Source organism: Macrotis lagotis, chromosome 1, assembly GCF_037893015.1.
Source record: "Macrotis lagotis isolate mMagLag1 chromosome 1, bilby.v1.9.chrom.fasta, whole genome shotgun sequence".
NCBI lineage: Eukaryota > Metazoa > Chordata > Mammalia > Peramelemorphia > Peramelidae > Macrotis > Macrotis lagotis.
In genome coordinates this window covers 293,088,548-293,112,622 of record NC_133658.1, presented here as the reverse complement: position 1 = coordinate 293,112,622, position 24,075 = coordinate 293,088,548, and the positions used below count along the sequence as shown (strand labels likewise).

At 42.8% G+C, this 24,075-nt stretch overlaps 2 protein-coding genes across 3 annotated transcripts in view; one reads left to right on the top strand and one right to left on the bottom strand.

Annotated features, from left to right (window-relative positions):
- CIZ1 (CDKN1A interacting zinc finger protein 1) overlaps nt 1–5,571 on the bottom strand; it is a 38,119-nt gene extending 32,548 nt beyond the window's left edge. Inside the window, exon 1 of one of the 2 annotated variants that reach the window (XM_074211052.1) lies at nt 5,459–5,571. In XM_074211052.1, coding sequence (XP_074067153.1) covers nt 5,459–5,519 — 61 coding nt within the window. In that variant the 5' untranslated portion in view covers nt 5,520–5,571. The remainder of the gene's footprint in view (nt 1–5,458) is intronic. The other variant, XM_074211051.1, reaches the window with a different exon arrangement.
- A 185-nt stretch (nt 5,572–5,756) lies between these two features.
- Nucleotides 5,757–24,075, top strand: part of DNM1 (dynamin 1) — a 59,791-nt gene continuing 41,472 nt past the window's right edge. The window contains 1 exon segment of the mRNA XM_074211049.1: nt 5,757–6,082. Within this exon segment, the coding sequence (XP_074067150.1) occupies nt 5,922–6,082 (161 nt within the window). The 5' untranslated portion in view covers nt 5,757–5,921.

Here is a 24,075-nt window from a genome sequence, read left to right as displayed (position 1 = left end):
AAATACTAGCTATTATGAGTTAGATAGTTAGAAAGACAGTTTGATAGGTAGATCTATGGAAAGACAGATAATTGTTCAAGGCCTAAAAGTCTTGTTGCTATCCCCTCTAAAATTATAAAGGCAGGAATGAGGACCAGCAGGAAGAAAGTGACCTTGCCTTTTAAATTCAGCTTTATACTTGTTTGAGAGGGTTGTCCTGGAACCCTAGGGACAATTTGTCTTAAACTTAAGTTCAGGCTTATACACTGAGTTTGCCACCAAAAGGGGAAGAGAAAGATACTCAGTGTACAAGATGAGTTAGATATATAGACAGGTAATTTATTCCCATAAATAAAAGAGGAATGTTAAACTTAAAAGACTCATAGTGCACATTGACTAATGAGTTTAGAGGTAGACTTAAGTAATTTTTAATTACTGATATCCATTTAGTGAAAAGCTGATACTTAAACCTCATTAGAATACAAAGTAGTTTATAGGACTGCTACCAAAGCATTATATATTCACTTTAGTTCTGCACTGTCCAGTTAACTCCCAGTGTACATCTGCTGAACAAATAGACAGGCTTAAACCAAAACTCTTGTTACTGGTGGTCCTCTCAAAGTGTTGAAGTTAAGTTGTTTGGGACACCTCCTCTTCTAGTATTCAGCTCCAGTCCAATGGTTCCTTTAGAAATTCTAATTCTACAAGATTACCCCTAAACCTGAACACATCTGTCTCAGGATAAGTGCTCATTCACCTAAGGACAAGAGATAACAAACACAATCGTGGAAAAGCAACCAGGGTCCCAGGCACAAGCTTGGCTACTTGAGATGTCTCTTTCCCTATGGATCCTCTTCCCTTCTCCCTTCCCCACCCCCATCCCCCCCTCCAAAAAAGTTACAAGTGCATGATTATCATGTTGCTGGGATGGAGAAAGCCCAGCCCTTTTGCACCCTCCCTGGAAGATCATAAATACTTCTATGTTATGATCCCAGAGGGATAAACTGGATTGATTCCTAAAGCTCTAATTAGCTGATTGATTCTTCTAGGTTCCAAAGACCTTGGTCTCCAGAAATGAAGTCTTTGGGAGCTGACAGAATCCTACTGTGTCTGAAGAAGGCAACTGAGGTGGTATTTCCCCTCCCCCCAATCTGATAACTGGGTGTGTGATCACACTACTTTTCTAAAAGAGGTGTTATTTGGGCTCTGAGGGTACAGCTAAATGAGAGTTGGCAGAATCCAATTTTCTTACAGAAGAGACATAACACCTCAGCAGAGAATTCTAACTGAAATTTGGGAGAAATGAAAGGGGAAAGGGAAGGAGAGATGGGGAGCACCAGAGACATGATGTGGTGCCCAGGTCAGGACCAGAGAGAGTACTGTGGTTTTATCAGCAGAAGACACTGGTAGCTCTGCAGTATCCATCTGCAGGTTGATTATGCCTCTCTTTATCTAGTCTGTCACACATATTCCTTATGTATGATCCTCGTACATGTCTACTCTTCCCATTAATGGTGTTAGGATTTATAGGATGGTACATCCCAGGTATATAGGGAAGTGCTCTACTGCTTTTTTTTACTATGCCATTATGCCATTCTAGTGGCACCATGTTCAAGAGGGCAGTATCCCAGGGTCTAATAATGAAAATAATAATAATAGCTAGTTTATATAATGCTTACTATGTGCCAGGCATTTTATAAATATCTCATTTGATCCCCACAACAAACCTGGGAGGTTGGTGCTATTATTATGCCCCATTTTATAGCTGAGAAAACCAAGGTGAAGAGAAATTAGGTAACTTGCCCAGTGTTAACAGAAGAGGCTGCATTTGAACTCTGGTCCAGCATTCTATCCACTGTGCCACCTAGCTGCCATTATTAGGTAATGCTTTGAATGCACTGGCAGCTAGGTGGCACAGTGGATGGAGTATTGGGTATGGAGTCAGGAAGACTCATTCTAGCCTCCAAATGACCCTGGGTAAGTCGGTTAACCTTGTTTGCCTCAGTTTTCTCATCTGTACAATGATCTGGAGTAGGAAATGACAGACCACTCTAGTATCTTTGCCAAGAAAATCCCAAATGAGGTCACATGGAGTCAAACACAACTGAACAACAACTTTAAATGGAATTGAATGTAAAAAGCTAGAAGGAAAGATTTTTGTCGATCAAGTAATTTTGCCCTTTTTTTAACTCTTGAATAGTGGTAGTGATAATGGGCATCCTTGTTTCATCCCTGATCTTATTGGGAATGCCTCTAGCCTGTCCCCATTGCATATAATGCTTGTTGATGGTTTCAAATAGATACTGCTTATTAGTCTGGGGAACAATCCATTTATTCCTACACTCTCTAGTGTTTTTAGCAGGAATGGGTGCTGTATTTTGTCAAAAGCTTTTTCAGCGTCTCTTGATATGATCATATGATTTCTGATAGGTTTGTTATTGATATAATTAATTATACTAGTTTTCCTAATATTGAACCAACCCTGTATTCCTGGAATAAATCCTACTTGAACATAATGTATTATCCTAGTTATATAACTTGTAATCGTTTTGCTAAGATTTTATTTAAGATTTTTGCCTCTATATTCATCAGGGAAATAGGTCTATAATTTTCTTTCTCTGTTTTAACTCTTCCTGGTTTAGGTATCAGCACCATATTGGTATCATAGAAAGAGTTAGGCAGAGTTCTATCTTCACCTATTTTCCCAAACAGGTTATATAGAATTGGAACCAATTGTTCCTTAAATGTTTGATAGAATTCACTTGTGAATTGTTCTGGCCCTTGGAGATTTTTTTTAGAGAGTTCAATAATGACTTGTTGAATTTCTTTTTTCTGAGATAAGGTTATTTAGGTTTTTAATTTCCTCTTCATTTAATCTGGGAAACTTATATTTTTGTACCATTTCACTTAGATTGTCAAATTTATTGGCATAGAGTTGGGCAAAATAATTCTGAATTATTACTTTAATTTCCTCCTTATTGGTGGTCCTTTTTTTTAAAACTCTTGATGAAAATCTACTAGAGTGTTTCTGTATCTCCCGTTCCTCCAATAAACTACCTAGTACAATGTCTTGCACCATTAAGTATTTTATAAACACTGAATGACTAAGTCCTTAATCTGATGGGCTAAATACTGGACAGACACACATCTAACAACATTTCAACTCAGCTGTCTGGAAGCTTCATAAATAGACCACCATTTAAATGGCCACAAAAAGGAGTGGCATTTTCCTGTATGGATCTGCACCAGAATTTCTGTTGCTCTTTAACAACACAGTACAATACTTATGAGTTTAATCTCTGACATCTCCCAGAAACTTTTCTCCATTCCTATGTCAGCACAAAGTCAAAAATGAGAACCATTAAAAAAATGAGAACCATTTTTAAAGGTAACTGGCACTTTAACCGATGTTAAAATTATACTCAGGAATATCTCAAGTGCCTTGCCTTGCCAGTCTGACTGGGATTTCACACATATCTCCAGAGGAAATGAAGTCATAGAGTAGACAAATGGCTTCCCACACAGCAAGTTGAAAGCCATCTGGAAAACAAAGCTCTGATCTCTCCAGCAAAATGATCTCCATTCCTCTGTCTTCATTAGCCCTAACCTTTCCTCAGGACATTGTGACTACCTTGAATGTAGGAATTTCAGAGGGTCGACTCAGATCTCCATCTTTCTGACAGAAAGCCTTGGAATGAATCCAGAGGGTTTGCATCTCTGAATATCAGCGTTGGAAGGAATAGCATATTGCTATTAGGTCCAACATCCTTATTTTATAGAGCAAGGTAGAACAATTCAGTCAATCCCGAGGGACATTTTCATGGAAAGAAATTAGTCTTCAAACCCTGGCTCTATCTTTGATTCACTGTGTGTGTGTCTTTGAGTGAATAGTTCAGAAACACAGTCCTCTGGAATTGCAATCCCCAAATGTCACGATAAACTAATCACTCCAATACATCTTCCTAAAGGATAAAGGGAAATGTGGTATAGAGAAAAGAACAGTGATTGGGGACTACTGGGGACCACTGTTGACACTTTACCTATCTGTTCCATCCTGCAAAAGTCATTCAGATTTCTTATCTTTAAAATTAGGAAGTTGGTATGTTCATCTATGCATACCCTTTAACCAAGCAAAACCATCACTTGGTCTGTATTCCAAAGAGATAAAACATAAAAGAAAAGGACCTATATTTACAAAAATATTTACAGTGACTCTTTTAGTGGTGACAAAGAATTGAAAATTTAGGGAATGTCAATCAGTTAGACAATGGCTGAACAAGTTGTGGTGTATGATTTTGATGGAATACTATTAGACTATAAGAAATGATGAAGCAGGATGCTGTGAGAAAAATCTGATACAAAGTGAAAGAACAGAGACAGGAGAGCATTGTAGATAGTAGCAACAATATTGTATGATCAACTGTGAATGATTTAGCTATTTTCTGCAATTATACAAGATAATTTCTGAAGGACTTATGGTGAAAACTGCTATCCATCTACAGAGAAGGAACTGATGGAGTCTGAATGCAGATCAAAGCATACTTTTTATTTTCCTGGGATTTTTTGATTCTGTTTTTTCCTCATAACATGACTAATATGGAAATATGTTTTGCATGACTGAAAATTTATAACCCATATCAAATTGCTTGCCATCTCAATGGGATGGGGAGAGAATTTAAAAAAAAAAATTTTAATGAAGGTTAAACATGACCATTATGGAAGTATGTTTAACATAGCTATACATGTAAAATCTATATCAGATTACCTGATGTCAAGAAGAGAGAGGAGGAAAGGGAGGAAGGGAGAAAAACAGGGAACTTAAAATCTTACAAAAATGAATATTACAAATTATATGTAATTGTAAAAAACCATAAAATAAATGAATGTTAAAGATTGTTTTTATGTATAATTGGGAGGAAAATAAAATATTTAATTAAAAAATTAAGGGAGATGGAACAGATGGCCTCTCAGGTTTCTTCTAGCTCTAGGTCTGTGATCCTATGCTCAGAAGATTGAGTGACTATGAATCAGAAATTAACATGTATAGCAAGTATTTTCTAAATTTTTAATAAAAGGGGGGCTAGAGAATGTGGGAAAAACTTACCAGTTCTCTCCTGCCATTTTACATCATTTAACAACACCCTACTGCATTACTCATTCATTTATTATCCCTTGTGCTTGGTTGCTGTGAAGGGAGCAAAAATGACTAAAATCTGGTCCTTGCTTATCAAGGAACTCACTGACTAGTAAAGATACGAATAATAAAAAGTTAACCGACAGTGCTGGGAAGAATATACACTTCAAATGCGTATGATAGAGGCCTCGGAGGAATGATAGCTTCATGGGGGCTGGAGTGGACAGGAAAGTCTTCACTGTACGGGCGAGCTTATTTAAATGGTGGAAGCTTAAGAGATGGGGAAGGGGAAGATATTTAAGGTCGATGGCGGTAGAAAAGGTATAGAATAAGACAGGTACTTGCCCTGGATCACAAAGACAAGAATCCGGGTGTTGGAGGAAAAGTGTGTGCCTTCTCCGTTCATGCAGGGTGTCGGCCCAGAGTCCAGGTAACGGACACCTCTGAATAGATGGCCCCTTTCATCGCCCACGCGCTAGCGAAAAACTACACTTCCCGTGACGCCTCGGTGTCGGCGCCTGCGCAGCGCGAAGGAGCCTCCCTCGGCTCTCGGCCTCCCTCTGGCGACGAGGGCGGGTGTGCGCGGGGCTCCAATCCCCGTGGGGTGGCGGGGCTGCTGTCGAAGCAGGCAGGAAGGCTCGGCGCCTCCGCCGCAGCGGCAGGGAGAAGGCGCAGGAGCCCGGCCCTGGGTGGGGGCGGGAGGGGCCAGCCGGGGCCAGCAGCCCGCGGCCAGCACAGCGGGCTCGGAGGAAGCGGGTGCCGGAGCGGGGAGCCCCCGGAGGGGGCGCGGGCAGCGGCCGCCGCGGCGATGGGGAACCGCGGCATGGAAGACCTGATCCCGCTGGTCAACAGGCTGCAGGACGCCTTTTCCGCCATCGGCCAGAATGCCAACCTGGACCTGCCGCAGATCGCCGTGGTGGGCGGCCAGAGCGCGGGCAAGAGCTCGGTCCTGGAGAATTTCGTGGGCAGGTAATGCGGCGCGCAGACCGCGGACCCTCCCCGCGGCCCGCCCCGTCTGCGCCGCGGCACCGCAGCTGGCCCCCCACCCCCGGGGGCACCTTTGCACGGGGGCAGCGCCTCCCGAGGTGGGCGCCCCCGCCCCCTGCAGCGGGCAGTGCCCCTCTCCCCCTCCTGCGCCGTCTGTGCGCAGCGCAGCGGCGGGGGAGGGGGAGGTTTGGGCTGCGGGCTGCGGGGGCCAGGGATGGGGGGACTGCGGGGGACACGGAGCCCCTTCTCCTGCTTTGCCGAGCCGTGGGGAAGGGAGCCCTTGGGCCGCGGGCGGCCACTGGCAGGCTGGGAAGACGAGAATGCTGTCTGTTTGCCCCTCTCCGGCAGCCCAGACAGCTTTGCCCTCCCGGGCTCCCCTCGGGAGCGGCGGGGGGGAGGGGTGGGCACGACCGCGGAGCCGCGGTGGAGGCAGGACCGAGACTGGAGGCCGGCAGCCCCTTTGGGGAGTGGGGGGAGGAAGGGCAGACCCGGGAGGCTGCAGGAGCCCGGGGGAGCATCTCATCACCCCATCGAGTGGCTTCATCCCGGGGAGGCCCGGGCAGCCCCGACACGGGACCGGGAGATCGATGGCACTCTCCTCCGGGCCTGGGGGTGGAGGAGGGAAGCAATGACCTCCCCTACCCCCCACCCACCCCGGGCGGTCTTAAACACAAAGGGCCTGGGCTTATGTAAGTGCTGGGGAGCCAGAAGGTCAGATCGTGATGCAGTCCTCCCCAGATACCCAATATCTTAACCTGACGCGTTCTGGAATGGAGGGCGCAGCTGCGCTTAAAAATAAATAATTAAATCAACCAATTGATTGGTGATTGGGTTGGGGTCAGCGGGCTCAGGATCTTCCTTTCAAAAGAAGAGGGAGGGGGAGGGGGGTTCTCTCTGCATGCTCTATCCAGCTCGGGAGGCAGATTGTGTGGGCTGTAGAGACGAATTCCAAAGGAGATGGCTGCGGTCTGGTCCTCTGTGCAGGTAGACCTGGTTGCTGCTGTTCCCTTCCCCCTTCCCAATGGCTCCCTCCTGCCTCCCTTCTCATCAGCACCTTCCACATCACTTCCCTCCCCTTTCGTTTCATTAACAGCCCAGTTGGGCTCACATTCTGTGACTCTGGGCTTCCGACCACAATTCCCTTCAGATGACCTTCATGACTAGCAACGGTGCAGACTGGACCATTAGCAGGGGATTGTAAGTAGGGAAGGGACACACACTTCTACATTTAGTCTGCATCTTTGTCCTTCAGGGACTGTCTGGGGAGCATCTGTACTCCCTCCCCAATATTGATTAAACCCAGAAGGGTTTAAACTCCCTGCTAGCCCCTGTCTGAGCTCAAAGAAATCCCATTTCCTCTACAGTGACCCTCAGGGGAAGAGAGAAGGTGGGGGGGAAATCCATGAAGTGGGGGTTCCTTCTGCAGAGCAGCCTCTGTACCCCTAGAGAGGAAAACCCTGATTCTAGGAAAGCCCCTCCAGACTAGGTTCAGTAGAGATTGACAGCTCCTTTCTTGTCCCCCAGGGAAACTGGCTTCTGCAGATTTCCCCCTGGGCTCATGTGACTCTAAGAGCTGCAGAGATATGGACTTGAGAGGCGTACACAGATGATCTGCCTTGGTCCCAGAGCCTGGGTTGGGGTTTGAAAGAGTTGAAGGAAATATCTTAGTGCTTCCTTTGCCCTTCCCATTCCCATGACTGCTCTGCCTCCAATCCCGAAAGTATCATCTTCACCTTGTTGCCAAAGGTTTCCAGAGAAGTAGGTGGCCTCAATGGTGTCCAAGGTACAGAGAGCTAATGTTGTGAGGTCAGCATGGGGAGGCACTCAGGTAAATGTTGGGGCCACCCACTCTGGGTGGGGACCAGAAGGAGTAATAAAAACTCACATTTAAATAGTGTTCTAAGGCAGCAGTTCTCAAGTGTCTTCTGTGGGGTCCCAACAACCCCTTTCAGGAACTCCTCAAGGTCAAAACTGTTTTCATCATCATAATAAGATATTTTAATTTCTAATATGGTGAATATGGACCTCTAACCCACATAAACTGAAACTCAAAGGGAGGGGTATTCAATAATTTTTAAGAGTGTAAAGGGTCCTGAGACCAAAACATTTGAGAACTGTTGCTCTATTGAATAGGTATATCGTACTACATGCTGCTAAGAGGTAAGTACAACAATTATTATCCCTTTTTACAGATGAGGAAACTGACACCTGGGTTAAGTGAAGAGCAGATGAGCAGATGAGAAGGAAGAAGAAAGAAATCTAAGAAATCCAATAACAATAATAGCAAATATTTGTATAGCACCTACTATTTGCTGGGCATTTTGTTCAAGTGATTTATAATTATCTTATTCAATCCTCATGACCACCTATGGGAGTAATTGCTATTATTATCTCCCTTTTACAGATGAGGAAACTGAGACAAACAGGTTAAGTAATTTGGCCTGGGTCATCCAGCTCTGAGGCAGGATTTGAACTTGGGTCTTCCTGACTCCAGGCCTAATGCTCTATCTAATGCATTGCCTAACTGTAATCTCCAAGTAATCCACTAGAGGTGGTGGTGGCTTGTCCAGGGTAACACAACCAGAGTTGGGAATAAGGGCCTGATCCTAACCCATAATTCTTATGTCTCTGTAAGACTGGTAGCTGATTATGACATTGGGTTCTGAGAGGCAGTTAGGTGGTGCAGTGGATACAGCACTGGCCCTAGAGTCAGAAGGACCTGAGTTCAAATCTAGCCTCAGATACTTGTTACTTACTAGCTGTATGACCCCAGACAAGTCATTTAATCCTTATTGTCCCCAGTTCTGGCTGATACTCTCCCCTCTCTTATTCCCCTGTAGTACCTGGATTTCCGATTGAAGTTAGCAGGCATGGACCTGTCTTTGGGGCTGTGTGCATGGTGATGAAGGCAGGCTATGAGACTCCCTCAGGACCAGGTCTCTCTTCCCTCCCTCCTCCAGGGAGGAAACAATGAAGTAGCAGAGGAAACAAGGAATTCTGGGTCTGATTGAGATTCAGGATTCTAGGACACCAGCAAAATAGTATCCTTGTCAAGCCTAGAATTCAAGTCGTAAGATCATCCTTTAGAGCTAGAAGAGTCATCTCCAACCTTCTCATTTTATAGATAAGGAAATTGAAGCTCAGAGAGGTTTAGTAATTTGTCCAAGGTCACACAGGTAGGGGCCCCCAAAGTCAGCATTCTCTCCATTCTATCACACTTAGAGTGTGGGTTAACAGCTGTCTACCTCCATACCCTAACAAGATCATCATTAGAGGATTCATTCTGTAAGTGGGTAAACTGAGGCACAGAATAGGAAAGACTCCGTTTTATCCAGCTGATCAGTGGTTGAGCTGGAAGTTGTGACCTTCTAGCTTGACATACGTTTTACTTTTATCTACTGCATCTTCAAGCCTTAATACCTCCTTCTTTTTGGTAATGGGGATTGGGACTCAGCTTCTCACAGCTACTTTAAACATGAAGCAAACTATAGCTATAACCCAGAGATCTACTCTTTCTCCCTTCCCTTTTTCTGCAGGTAAGGGACCACCCTGCACTTCTCTGTTTTGCCTTTCTTTGACGTGGATCTGGGTTATCTGAGAATGGACCTGGCAGTTAATTTGCTGGTCCTGGTACTGACCAGATTGTCAGTGGTTTTCTTCCTCTAATTTCCCCTGTATAACAGAGAGCCAACCCAAGCATACATGTGGCATGTCCCTTTGGCCCTGTGTCTTCTGTGAAGCAAATTTTCCTAGTCCTGGGACAGCATAGGCTTTTGAGCAGCCTACCTGAGATGGGTCTTCCCAGTGTTAGGATAGAGGATGAAGTGGCTCACGACCCCTGGAAGCTACAGCATAGACCAGCAAAAAAAAACCCCAAACAAATAAATAAATAAATTAATTAAAAGATAAAAAGAGACGATTCATACATTTAGAGCCAGCAGAGAATCAACCTGGAAACTGGAACTCCTGGGTTCCTAAGTGAATTTATTTCCTCTCTTAACTTCCTCCATCCTTTATAGAACTGGAATAAGAAACCATCCTTTTTCTGATCATCATGGTGAAAGAAGAGAAGATAAATGCATGGAAAGAGAACTGATCATGTTAGGCAAGCTTTGTTGTGTCTTCTGAGCTGTCCAGGTGAAAAGCACCATCAAGGTTGAGAGGAAATAAGTCATGGATAGCTAGACTGGTCAGAGAGGTCTTCATGGATTGGGTTTCCTTTGGACTTTATCTCTGCCCATCCATTATAACCTAATTTGGGGAAATTCCTTAACTGGTGAATAGGGTCTCTTCAGACTTAGCTGCAGGACCAGACCCTGTTTTACTTCCCTGATAACCCCAGCAACTAGATGATCCAATCAGAGACCCCCCATCCTCCAGTCATGAGAAACACACTCTGCATATCCTTACTACTATTCATGAAACATGCTTGGCACATGACTTGGAACATGCTAGGGATTCCATATGTCTACTGGGCATTTCCATGCTTATCACACAAAAAATGACCAAAGCCCTTGCCTAACTTTAGGAGAGAAATACACACGTGAAATCTTTCCCTTGGATGTCTGGGTCAAGGAAAGCAGATATGAAAAATGACCTACAGAGGATAAGAATGCTGAGGGGAAATGGAGCTGAGCAGGGGCTGATAGGTGAGCCTTGGGAGGGTCAAGTTTCTTTATGCTTAGCTAGGGTCATTGGGGCCAGACACACAAGGAGCTGGGGAAAGGAGGACCTGGGGCTGTACCAGTTAAAGGACAGGAAGGGCAGCTGCCCAGAGGCCTTCAGACACCTCCTTGGGCTCAAGAGAGATCGCCAGGGCCCTCTGCCATCCTGGAGACAATAACTGTACATAAAGCCCTCTGTGATGCATCCTCAGCATCCTCAGCTCTCATAAATAGCACCAGGACGAGTCTGTTGGGGCCAGGCATGGGAGGAGGTATTTTTTCCACCTTCAGTTAGGCCTGCGACCCAGAGCAGAACAGAGAGATGTTCCTTCCCAGATCTCTTGTTCTCCAATTTGTACCTTTAAACTTAAGGTACTTAAACACATAATATTGCATTATGGTTTTTAGTTTGTTTTCTTTTGCAAGGCAATGGGGTTAAGTGGCTTGCTCAAGGCCACACAGCTAGGTAATCATTAAGTATCTGAGGCCCCATTTGAACTCAAGTACTCCTGACTCCAGGGCTGGTGCTCTATGCACTGTGCTACCTAGCCATCCCTTCATAATGCATTATGGATGGGGCTCTCTTGGTGCTAACCTTGGAGAAAAGAAGATCTGAGTTCAAATCCTACTTCAAGACCTAGCTATAGGGGGCAGCTAGGTGGTACAGTGGAGTCTAGAGGACCTGACTTCACATCCAGCCTCAGACACTTAATAATTACCTAATTACCTGTCTGTGTGACCTTGGGCAAGTCATTTAACCCCATTGCCTTGCAAAAACCAAAAAAAATAAAGACTTAGCTATGTGACTGTAGGCACCCACTTAAGCTCTTTTAGACTCAGTTTTTCTCATCTATAAAAATGGATATAATAATTACAACTTCTCAGCATTTTTATAAAGACCAAATAAGATAATTATAATGAGTTGTAAACCACAAAGTGCTATATAGATATTAGTTATTTTTATTGCATGATCATATATAATACATACCATTCTACTGACATATATAAATTAATATATGATCACATACAGTCATAGTCAAAGTTAGTAAACTTTTATTCTATGTGCCAGATGTTGGGGATACAATGAAAAGTATAAGATAGTCCCTGCCTTCAAGGAGTTTACAATTTAGTAGAGGAAGACAACACATAGAATCATGCTACAGTTGTATAACATACATATGTTAATATTCATCCGCATCCGTGCTCACATACACATGCATATTCTCTTCAAAGATTCCTCTTCTCTCCCTGCCTTGGTCACAACAGCTTTTCCCTTCTACTTCCTTGGTCTTGTTGGCAAGGGGGGAACCAAGGGAGCCCAGACCTTTGTGTTATATGGAACATATCAGGATTAAAGGAGTTGGAAGGTGCAGGCAATAGAGGTCCAGTCCTGGAATCAGGAGATTTTGAGTTCAAATCTTTCCTCAGATATTTTATTAGCTGTGTGGCCCTGGCAAGTCATATAAACTGTGTCTCAGTTTTCTAATCTGCAAAATGGGGATAATAATACCATTTGTCTTCATTGGTTTTATGAGGATCAAATGAGATAATACTTGTAAAACATTTTGCAAACTTTAAAACACCATATAAATTCTAGCTATTATTATCAAGTCAAAATAGTTTTTCCCTGCACGATGACTTTGTATTTATTATTTTACCCATGCGAAATAAAAATATTCTAGTTAGGCTTTGTTCATGAGAAGAGCATGTAGCCATAATCAGGTGCATGGATGTTTTCAGCTATCATTATGGGAAAATAATTGCTTACCTCTTAATGACTGGATATTTATTTTGCAATTAGCCATAGAACATCTAGCTTCCTCATTTTATAGATGAGGACTCTGAGGTTCAGAGAGAGTAAGGAACTTGCTCCACATTAAAACAGCACCCCAAGTGGGAAATGGTCATGAAGAAGATCCACAGATAGTTGCTGTGTGACCTCGGGCCTGTCACTTCCCTTTCCCTGGGCCTCAGATTCCCCATCTAGCAAATGAAGGGGGTTGAATTTCTGACTATGATTCTCTATCCTGAGTGACCTCTAAAGGTGCCCAGCCCTATGGCCAATGTAACTGAAGAAGGGCAAGCATGCTCTTTTTTACAAAAAGAAATTTTGATTGCTATCTTTTGATTTCCCATTGCCTAAATTCCCCCCACATCCATCCTCCTGTGGTATACTCTCCCTGTAAATAGGCCTCCATCTTCTTCCCCTACTCATGCCCAGGCTTGCCCCCCCCTTCATCCCCCATCGGTGAAGCCCTCAATAAATGGAAGCTTGTTTGAATATTAATCAAAACAAAGCAAAAAGCAATTGACGATTGTCGAAAGAGCAAAGAGTTCTGGATCTGTAATAAGAGTACCTAGGTTCGAATGATGCTTTTGTTCCCCATGAGATCTTGACTACGTCACAGGGTGACCTCTAGTTCTCAGCTATAAAATGAGGGACTTAGACTGGACATTCTCCCAAGGTCCCTGGCAACTCTAAGGTATCTGATCCTGTGAAACATAATTAAGAAGGAAAATTGTGTTCAACCACTGGAGAGACGATCCCCCAAATGAATAGGTTGTTTGACTTTTTGGGGGGTAGGGAGTCTTGGACTATTTTAAGCCATTTTCATGATCAGTACTTCACAAGTGGGGATCATTGGGGTTTCGATGTAAAGAGAGCATTTGTGGAGGGGTTTAAGGAGAGGGAATGTCTGGCATATAGTTTTGCGAATGCTTATTGATTGTAGTTTAAAACTGAGTAAGGAAAGGATTGGGCAAAAATGTCCCTGTCGAGAACCAGGATGTGAATCCCAGATCTACCATTTAATGTCTGTGTGAATTGGGTTGTCACTTACCTTTTGGGGTCTCAGCTTCTCCTCTGTAAAGTAAGGAGATTGGTGATTGGCCCTCATGTTCCCTAAGAGCTCTAATCTATGATCCCATGACTCAGTTTTCTTTTCTATTAAAGTGAGTGTAGATATGTGGGAAGGTGGAGGAAGAGCGGAAGTTAGACCCTTCCCAGCTTCAATATTTGACTAATCTATAGGAGGCAACAAGGTCTTATGGGAAGACTGCCAATTGTTGTTCAGTCATTTTTCAGTTGTGTCTGACTCTTCATAACTCCATTTTGGGTTTTCTTGGGAAAGATAATGGAGTGGTTTGCCATTTTCTTTTCTAATTCATTTTACAGATGAGGAAACTGAGGCAAACAGAGCTAAATGACTTCTCTAGGGTTACACAGATGGTTAAATGTCCAAGGCCAAATTTGAACTCAGGTCTTCTTGACTCCAGGTTCTCTATCCACCTACTTGCCCAGAACAAGACCCCCTGACTTGGAGTCAGATTCTAACTCTGACACTAATTAGCTGTGTATAAACTTGGGGCAAGTTGCTTCTTTATGAGTCTTACTTTCTTAATCTGCAAAATGGGAGCATCTGCTATAAATATATCTCACAGGATTAATTGGAGGAGGAAATAAGATGATCAATATTAAAGGGTTATAGAAACATAAGTTATTTCATTATTGATGGCCAAGGCTGGAAGTGGATCAGGCCTCAGGTAAGGGGCAGTATTTCCATCGGTCTCCTGGGACTGAGGGTATGGCACCAACGATTTTTCCAGTGCTATAAAGCAGGAGAGAATATAATGTTGGTGACAGGATAAAGGAGAGTGGCTAGGAACTCAGATACCTGAATTCCCTTTAGGTCCAGCTCTTTGGTGTCTTTTCCCCTCAAATAAATTTCCCTATAGGACATTTAGGAGGCAGATTGGAAGCAGAAGTATGAAGAACCTGAGACTGGAGAGAAAGAGGAACAATTAGCAGCTTCATCCACCACTTTGATATCTCTATTTATTACCATGGGTTTGTTTTATTTTTAACCCTCAAAATGCATCTGATCTGAATACATTGAAAGAGAAAATGCATTAGCTAAGGACAGGACTTTGCAGTAGGCCATTGCTATGTGAGGAGGAAAAGCCTCTGGTTATCCAGAGATCTGGAAGGCTCACCCCCTGAATCTATCAAAATATGAACACTGACATCATCCTTAAGACCTGGAATCCCTCTCCCTCATCCCTATCAAATAATGATAGCTGACATTTATATAAATATAAATTTTAAAGATATAAAAAGATTTCTATAACCCCATTGAATCCTCAACAGCCCTGTGAGATACTTTCACCAGGTGTTATTACCCCCACTTTGCAGATAAGGAAATTGAGGCTGGAAGATCATGAGGAGAGAGGTTAAATGTTATACCCAGAGGTCCAAAAGCTGGTAATGTCAGAGGTAAGATTTGGGAACATTCATTATCTCCTGAGTCAAGCCCTGGCTCTGTTCTGCTCTACCTTGGTGTAAGCCAGCTCAGTTGTTAAGCTGCGACCTAGAAATAAGATACATTTACTTGTGTGAGGTTTGCTATGCTTTCCTTACAACAATCCTAATTTGAGGTTTATTTTTTAGAAAAGTAAGTCCATAGAAGATGAAATGACTTGCCTAAGATCATCTACCTCTTAAGTGCCTGAGGCAGAATTTGAACCCATTTCTCACTAGACTTTAAATTTAGCACACTATCCCCTAAATCATGCTAATTCCCCTCACATAATATTTTTATTGACTATATTTATGATAATGATATAATAAATATAATTATAATAGTAGCCTTAATAGTGGATCACTGGATTCTCATCTAAAGATGATGGTTTCATCTTCCTTCTGATGGATTTCTCAGGATACAATATGTAGAGGAATCCTTTCCATAGAACAAAAGGCTGAAACTTAATTTTAATGACCAAGCTTGGACCTAGAGAAGAGGCAAGAAAACAACCTTCTTTCCCTTATCTGAGGAAGTGGGCAGATATGTGGAACATTGCCTCTCTAAGGCATCTCCAAAGTCTTTGGGCAGTTTTAAGCTAAATAAGCTGGCATGCCAGACTCACTGGCTTAGCTTTTTTGAGCTGCTTTTTCTCCTTTTTTAAAAATTTTTATTACAAGGAATGGCTCTGAATATTGAGTTAGGGGAATTATATATTTGGAAATGAAGGTGATATAAAAATAAAAGCTATCCATTTTATTTTATCGTTTATTTTTTTAGGTTTTTGCAAGGCAATGGGGTTTAAGTGGCTTGCCCAAGGCCACACAGCTAGGTAATTAAGTGTCTGAAGCTGTATTTGAACTCAGGTCCTTCTGACTCCAGGGCTGGTGCTCTATCCACTGCGCCACCTAGCCACCCCTATCCATTTTATTTTTAAATATATTTTTATTTCATTAAATATTTCCCAATTATATATATATAAATATATATATATAAATAACATACTTTAAAAAAAATTTTGCATTTCAAATTCTCTCCCTCCCTCCCTTCCTCTTCCCCTACACCTTGAGAAGGCACACAATATGATATCTATTGATCATACATGTGAAGTCATGCAAAACACTTTTCTATTTTAGCCATATTGAAAAAAAGCAAGAAAAATAAAGCAAAAAAAAATGCTTCATTCTGCATTCAGAGTTTGTCAGTTCTCTCTCTGGAGGTGTATAGCATTTTTTAACATGAGTCTTAGAACTGTCTTGTATCATTGTATTGGTCACGTAAGTATTTCACTGTTAATCATCAATACAATATGTTGTTACAGTGTACAATATGCTCCTGGTTCTGCTCACTTCACTTTGTATCAGTTCATAAAAGTCATCTCAGAATTTTTTGAAACCATCTTGCTTGTCATTTCTAAAGCTGTCCATTTTAAAAAATGAAATATTTTGCTACATTGGTCAATTTTCCCATAAACCAGTCTTATAGACATATTTCAGAATTTGTTGACTCAAGTCAATTACCTGAGTCCTGCACATACTCAGAAATCAATCTCTTCTATATCCTCCCACCCCCCAACATTTTTCCCAGTTGCCCTAAGCCAAGAAAACAGAAGCCAGGGATAGAGGTTAGGGGATGGTTCTGGCCTCAATGTGAACCAACAGAATGATATGATAGCCAAAAAAAGTTTATATTACCTTTGTGTTGAGAGCGGTCTAGTGTTGAAAATGGGGAAAGTCATGGTTTTGTGTACCCCTTCCTCCGGCAGACCACTTCTAAAGTACTGTGTTTAGTTCCGGGTACTCCATTTTAGGAAAAAATACTGACAAATTGGGCTTCATGCAGAGGATGGCAACCAGAACAGTGAAGGACCTGTAGAGGTAACCCCATTGATTGCAGGGTCTGCAGGAATGTTGGACCAAAAGAAGAGAAATGACAACTGTCCTCAGTATTGGAGGAGCTATTCAGCAGAGACACTGACCTTATTCTGATAAGCCTCTAAGGGCAAAACAAAAAGCAGTGGGTAGAAAGACAGATTTCAGCAGTGAAGAACTATTTCTCAACCATCAGCGTTGCCCTACAGTGGAACGAACTGCCTCAAAAGGAATGAAGTCTTAAGGCAGAGGCTGGATGGTCAGTTTTCAAGGCAGATCTCTAAAGTTCCTTCTATTTCCAAGGTTCAGTGGCCCTTGGACCTGCCTCCATCCATTCTGTTTCCTATTCCTCACTCACCTCAATTCAGGACTGTCATCAACCACCCCCTGCCCCCCCAAAATAATCTCTTCACCACAACATTAAGCACATCTCTATTGAAATCCAACATTGAAGGAGTTGAAGGGAGAGACAGCTTTCTTTTGAGCCTACTGCCTCATTTTCCTTGAATTCCAGTCCAAGAAAAAGTCAGGCAAGTATTTCTAAGGAGGCTTAATACCGATGTGTTAATGTTGAATCTGGCACAAGAGCTATACCATTTCTACCAGATTTCTATGAGCTCAAGCTCGGAAAGAAAACAACTATCAGACAAGTGTGACTTAGAATGGAAATGGGAAATGAGGCTTCTCAGCCAGGTTCTTCTGCCCCTAAAATGCCTCTAAAACTAATTCTTCCTTCCTTTTCCCTCTTCCTCCAAGGGATATGAATTTCCAACAGAATAGTCCCCATGTTGGAGAGAAGAGACCTGGATATTTCCATCCCTGACTGGATTTCCTGCTCCTTTGTTAGAATATGTTTGCAAAAAAGAGGCAGCTTAGGGTGCAGGAGATCCATTCTTGAGGTTAGAAACCGTTCTTGAAGTTCATCCGACCAATGAGTCAGACATACCCACAACCATCCCTTCTGGGGGAAGACAGAGGAAAGAGAACACAGAGGGATTTGTTGAGTCCAACCAACTTTATACTCCTCCCATCCTGTCTTTGCTCTGGGGAGATGATACCCTGCCCCATTCCCATAGAGTTGGAGGGTATCTTTGTGATCATTTGATATAACTTTCTTTACCAGTCGTAGAAATCAAGGCCCAGAAAGGGAAAAATAATTTGTCCTAAGTTACCATGAAAGTCTGTGGAAAGGCCAAGGGCAGAACATGAGTCTCAACACCCAGGTTAGTATTCTCACCCTCAGCAGCCAAAATGGCATCCCCTTTTCCATATCTAATCCCCCTGTTCTGGCTATTCCAATGCATCCAATCAGTACAGTGAGACAATAACCAGACTATATGTTGTGATCTCAAAGCACCCAAAGGAGTCAATCCCTTCCTTTCTTTCTCTCTTGATCTCAAGCCCATGGTCAGCTTTGCTTCATGAGCAATGTAAGCCTTGAGCGCATCATTAAATGACACCTGTTCATATGGCAGTGTCTCTTGGTTGCCTGCCTGTTTTGAATAAAGATTTCAGAAGAGAACAGAGGACTGAATATTGGGATCACCCAGTTTTAAGATCCTGTGTCCAAGCCACACTCAAGTGGCTTTCATTATCTCCTTTTTTTTTCCTGGATAGCTGAGGAATGATGGAGATATTTCCTATAATGGACTTTGGATTCCTGGAGGTATCATTTTTCTCTCTTTATGCTTGGTATGTATTTGAGGATGAGTCAGCAGATGGCAAGGAAATCATTCTCTAAATGTTCTAGCTTCACTTTTTACCATCCCCCATCTAACCAGGACTTTCTTGTGAGAGCTAGTATTGCCCATCCTAACTTTCCTACTCTATTGGGAAGGACAATGGTGGGGCTGTGTTATTGGCTACCCCCCATTTCCAGCCTCTCATGCCATCAGGGAGGTATTGGCACCCCTCTGGTATACTGAGAGAGGTGGGTAAATTTGGGAAGGTCCCTAGACACATGATAAGAAGCCCGCTGGGAGGAGTCAAGGAAAGGAGGAATAGGGAACTAGCTTTATTGAAGAATATGGTCAGATTGTTTGTATCTCTGGAAAGAGGAAGGAACCATAGAGATGGAATGGAAATAGCAAACAGGAATTTCCCTTCTCTAACCATCCAGAGCAGAGATTGAAGGAATGGGATTGAGAAGCAAGACCCCTGGGTTCGGGGATGCTTCATGGAATTTGGTGGCTTGCCCTCCAACTTTCTCTGGGAAGAGCTGGTCCTCAGGGAGGTACACAGAAATCAAGGAATTGGTTGTTAAGCTCTGCTACCATCCCTGGCACTCAGGCCTCTTTGAGGCAGCTCGGTGACGTAATGGGGCTGGAGTCAGGGAGACCTGAATTCAAATTTGACCTTAGACATTTCCTAGCTGTGTGACCCTAGGCAAGGCAATTAACCTCTGGCTGCCTCAGTTTTCTCAACTATAAAATAAGAACAATAATAGCACCTACTTCCCAGAGTTGTGGTGAGGATCAAATGGGACAATATTGTACTTAGAACAACTCCTTGCTTTTTACATGCTTATTCCTTTCTCTATCTTCCCCCTTCTTTGTCTGTAATGTAGTTAGACATGAGAGCTTCCTTCTGAGGGAGTTACTCTGAGATAAAGAATCTGCCAGATAGAACAGCACTAGGACCATGACTGAGAGAAGCTCTGGACTCTTCCTCTAAATCTGTTTCCCCTCTCAGTTTTCTCACCTGTAAAATGGGAAGGTTTAATTAGAATTCCCAAATCATAGAATTCTAGAATATTAGAGTCAAAAAGGACTTTTGGAAATCATTTTATCTATCCCTCTGATTGCACAGATAAGAAACCTCATTCCCACACAGGTGAAATGACTTGTTCAAAGTCATAATAATGACTTTGAAATGCCTCCATAATAATGGAGCTTCTTTAAATTTCCATAATTTGTCTCTTCCTTCCTTCCTTCCTTTTCTTTCTCTCTCTTTCTTTCTCTTTCTCTCTGTTTCTTTTTCTTTCTTTCTTCTTTCTTTCTTTCTTTCTTTCTTTCTTTCTTTCTTTCTTTCTTTCTTTCTTTCTTTCTTTCTTTCTTTCTTTCTTTCCTGTCTCTTCTCTCTCCCTTTTGATCTCTCTTGCTGTCTCTGCCTCTCCCTGTCTCTCTCTGTCTCTATCTTTCTTACTCAATATCTTTTGTTTTTTCTATCACATACATTTCCAAAAAATATTCCTTCCCCTTCAGCTACCTAGAGGGTCTTCCCTTGTAACAAAAATTAAAAGAGGGGGGAAAAACTAGTTCAGCAAAGCCAAGAAATACACTGACTAGGTTTAACAGTGAATCCTATACTGTACATCCATAGTCCTCTCCCTCTCCAGTGAAGAAAAGGGGAGTACATTCTTTTAACTGTGAATCTCATTCTTTGATTCTCATTCTAAAATTATGTGATTTTGACTCACATTCTTGAATTCTGTGACTTCCCAAGAACTTGAAGGAAAGATTGAGAGCTCTGTTTAGACCAGTCCCCCTGGATGTTACCCAAAAGGATGGAGAGGCCCAAACATTATTGAATATACATATATCACCTTCTCTTCTCCTTTATAGAGAGCAGTGATTCTCCCTGGGAAATTTCTGGTCTAGGCTGTCTCTCTGCTGTAATCTCTGCTTCCCTTTAAGCTGATTGTCCTTTTAATAGCTCAGGTGGTAGGCATTACTGGAGAGAACCAGGGTCTGGGGAAGCCTCAGCTTTCTGAGGCCAAATGTCTAGCTGGACTGAACACTCTTCCTCTGGACTCCCTTATAAAAAGCCTCTCCTTTTAGGTAGTTGATGAGTCGGTTCAGGGCATCTCAAAGCCAAATTTTCAGAGTGAAAACCTTAATATTTGAGTGTTGGGAACTGAGATATTCAAAAATAGCAGAATTGAAATCTTGGGATAGAAGATGGGACTATTTACCCCCTAAATCTATCTGACTATCCATCTCTGCTAAACCATGTAGGCTCCAATCTAGCCTTTTCCTCCCCCAGCTCCTTGGACCAGGGAAGTCTGTCGTCATCAGGCTAATCTATTGGTTCAGAGTAGAGGTGGGGGAAGTGATGGAGATTGGTGCCATTTCTGGGGGGGGGGTGCTCTGTGGTTTTCTTCTTCTCTGGGCTTGTTTCCATGGGAACTGGCTGTTACCATGGTATTGCTGGGCGAGGAGCTGGCCAGGTGGAGGTTCCGCCTCTATGTTGGTAGAAGGTTTGGGGGAGGGGACTAATGAGTACACCTCTATCTGGGGACTCCATATCTCTCTCATCTCATCTCCCTGCTCTGGTTTAGGCTATGAAATTTGGTCCCTCTGCCCTTATTGAACTGGGCTCTCTCATGTCCATTCTCCATCCCCTGCCTGCTAGGAAGAAGAACTATTTTTCAGATGTGTGACTCTATAATATTACCTTAACAGTCTACTTTGATATTTCCAAGGGAGGATTCCTTTTGTCTTTTGTTTTTTTTCTCTAGTCTTCTCATTGATAGAATTAGACAAGCTCATCTGCCTGTTTTCCCCTGAACTTTCCTCCCAAGGTTTGATGGAGTCTTGAATTCCCCTTCCTCTTCCTCACCTTTTATAGGTAGGAAATAGCCCAGGGCTGAGGTGACACATAGGAGGAATTCTTCCTAGCTTCTTATACCAAACCTCAAAGTAGACAGAGCATCTCTGGTTAGATCTGGGAAGTAGGCAAATCAGTGCACAACTATGCTAGGGGGAAAGGGCAACACATTATTTGACAAGGGTTTATTAATCACTGATTAGGTGCTGCTTTGTACTATGTTCTGGGAGTTAAACAACCCCTGTCCTCAAGTAGTGTACATTCTAAGGGAGTATCTGGGGACTAAATAATAACCCACATTTCTCCAATACTTTGAAGTGTTTTCTTCACAACAATTTGTGAATAGGTGAAGTAAGTTTTATTAGCTCCGTTTTACAGTCACTTTCTGTCTTGTTAGAAAAAGTGATATCTCAGATAAAGTGACTCAGACACATACTAGCTTGTCTGTCACTTCATCCAGTTTATCTTAGTTTCCTCCTCTATAAAATAAACTGGAGAAAGAAATGGCAAACTACTTCAGTATCTTTGCTAAGAAAACCCTGAATAAGGTCATGAAGAGTCAGACACAACTGAAAGGACTGAACAACAGAAAAAGTGATGGATAGCCGAGGTGTTCCACTGGTACCCAAGTACCCACACTAGATCAGGAAACTAAAGCTCAGTCTACATGATTTGGGCAAGTTTTTTTTTTATCCTCTCTGGTCTCCCAGGCAACTCTCTTAAGACTAGAAATTGCCTGAACAGATAGAGATCTGGGCTAGTGGAGGATGTTTCCTGATCCTGAGGAATGAAATCACAGGTCTGACCCATTCAGAAATGATAGCTCAGGAAATACAGTGATTAGTCCAGGGTCCCAAAAGCTAGTATATTTGGAAAATGAGAGCAAAAACCCAATATTTTCCTGCTCTTAAACCTCTGCTTTTCCCACTATTTTGTGTTGCTGCATCTCTTTAAGGGATGAAGCTTATCCCCCACTGCCTTCCCTTCCATTCCCTGCCCAAGGAAGAACAGTATGTTCTTGATAGCCCTTACTCCTTGTGGCATAAGCTGGAAGAAGAGAACCATCTGTGCCCATCACCTCCTGGCACACCTTGGGATACTTGGAAGTGGAACCTCAGATGAAACTTGTCACTACCTGACTTGATACCAGACCTTCCTCTGACCTTATCATCTCCCACCCTATCTCCACAGCCCTTGTGCACAACTGATGTTGTGTATCAGCTGAGGAACTCGGGGTTCCACCCTCTAGACTCTGAATAGAGCAGGGCCTAATTTTTAGGACACAGATCCTGTCCATCAGCTTCCCCTGAGACAATTCTTCTTTCCAGCTCTTGCTGATTCATCCAGAAAAATCACAGTGCCTTCTCTGAACTCTGCCTTGTTTATGTGGGTAGAAAGTGGGAGTGGAAAGGGGCCACACTATTGAGGATGGCAGAAAAACAGGCCTCTGGCCTACAGCATCATGGTTTGCAAGAGAAATTCAAGATAGTTGGGAGACCCAGGTTCTTTTTTCCTCTCTGCAACTTATGTCTCTGCAGCCCAGATTATATACTTCACCCCCATCTCTTGTTTTGTCTGTAATATGTGGGGCTTGGACTAAGTGATCTGTGAGGTCACATTTGACTCTAAAATTCCAGATCTCTATCATGTTGGACTTCTTCATGCCACCAGCCTATTCCTACCCAAATTCAACTGCATGGTCACTGCCTCAGAATGGTCTGATGGGCCAGGCTCAGGGGCAGGAGGAAGGGAGGGCTGAAGGCAGGAAGCCCAAGGCAGAGGGGTGTGGTCAAGGATTGAAAGTCAGCAGGAAAGACAAGGAGTGTTGAAGGACTGAAAGTCAGCAAAAAGACAGGAAAGACCAAAGAAAAATGAGAGGAAGAGGAAGTCTAGGGTGTCTTTCCCTTTTCCTGATCCTTTGGATTGCGACACATATAACCATCCCTCATTCCCTATCATATCCAGGACTGAGATCTGGCAGGGTAGAGGAAATGAGAAGACCCTCTCCCTTTCTCTAGGATGGTTGTCCTTGATGGGCTTCACCAGATTTTTGGGTTACAAACTGTGTCTGGGGAAGTCCATGTGCCTTGGAGAGTGGACTACTTCCTCTGTATGATCTGTGACTCAATTTCTCTTTTCATATTATCTTACTTATAAAGTTTTTATTGATATTTCCTGTTTCTTTCATCTTACAACACCCATGTATACCCTCCCCCTCCCAGAGAGTCATTTCAGACTTAATTTCTTGTTGACTGGAAGATGAAGGTCAGAATTCTCTGACTCTAGTGACAAGCAGCAGATGGATCTAAGAGATACCTGGGAAACAGTGTCATTGACAGAACCCATATCTTCTTGAAACAATTGGTCATTCAAAAATCATGTACTATATGCCAGACACTGTCCTTGACACTGGGGAGACAAAGACATGACACCAAATGTTTCCTGCTCTTATGGAGCATCCATTCTAGCAGGAGAAATAACACATATATGTAAAAGAAATTCAAAGCAGATAAGGTCAATTAAAAATAATCTTAGTTGGGAAGTAGAGAAAGGTTTCTCTTTTCTGGTGGAGCTTGAAGATTGGATCCCTGAAA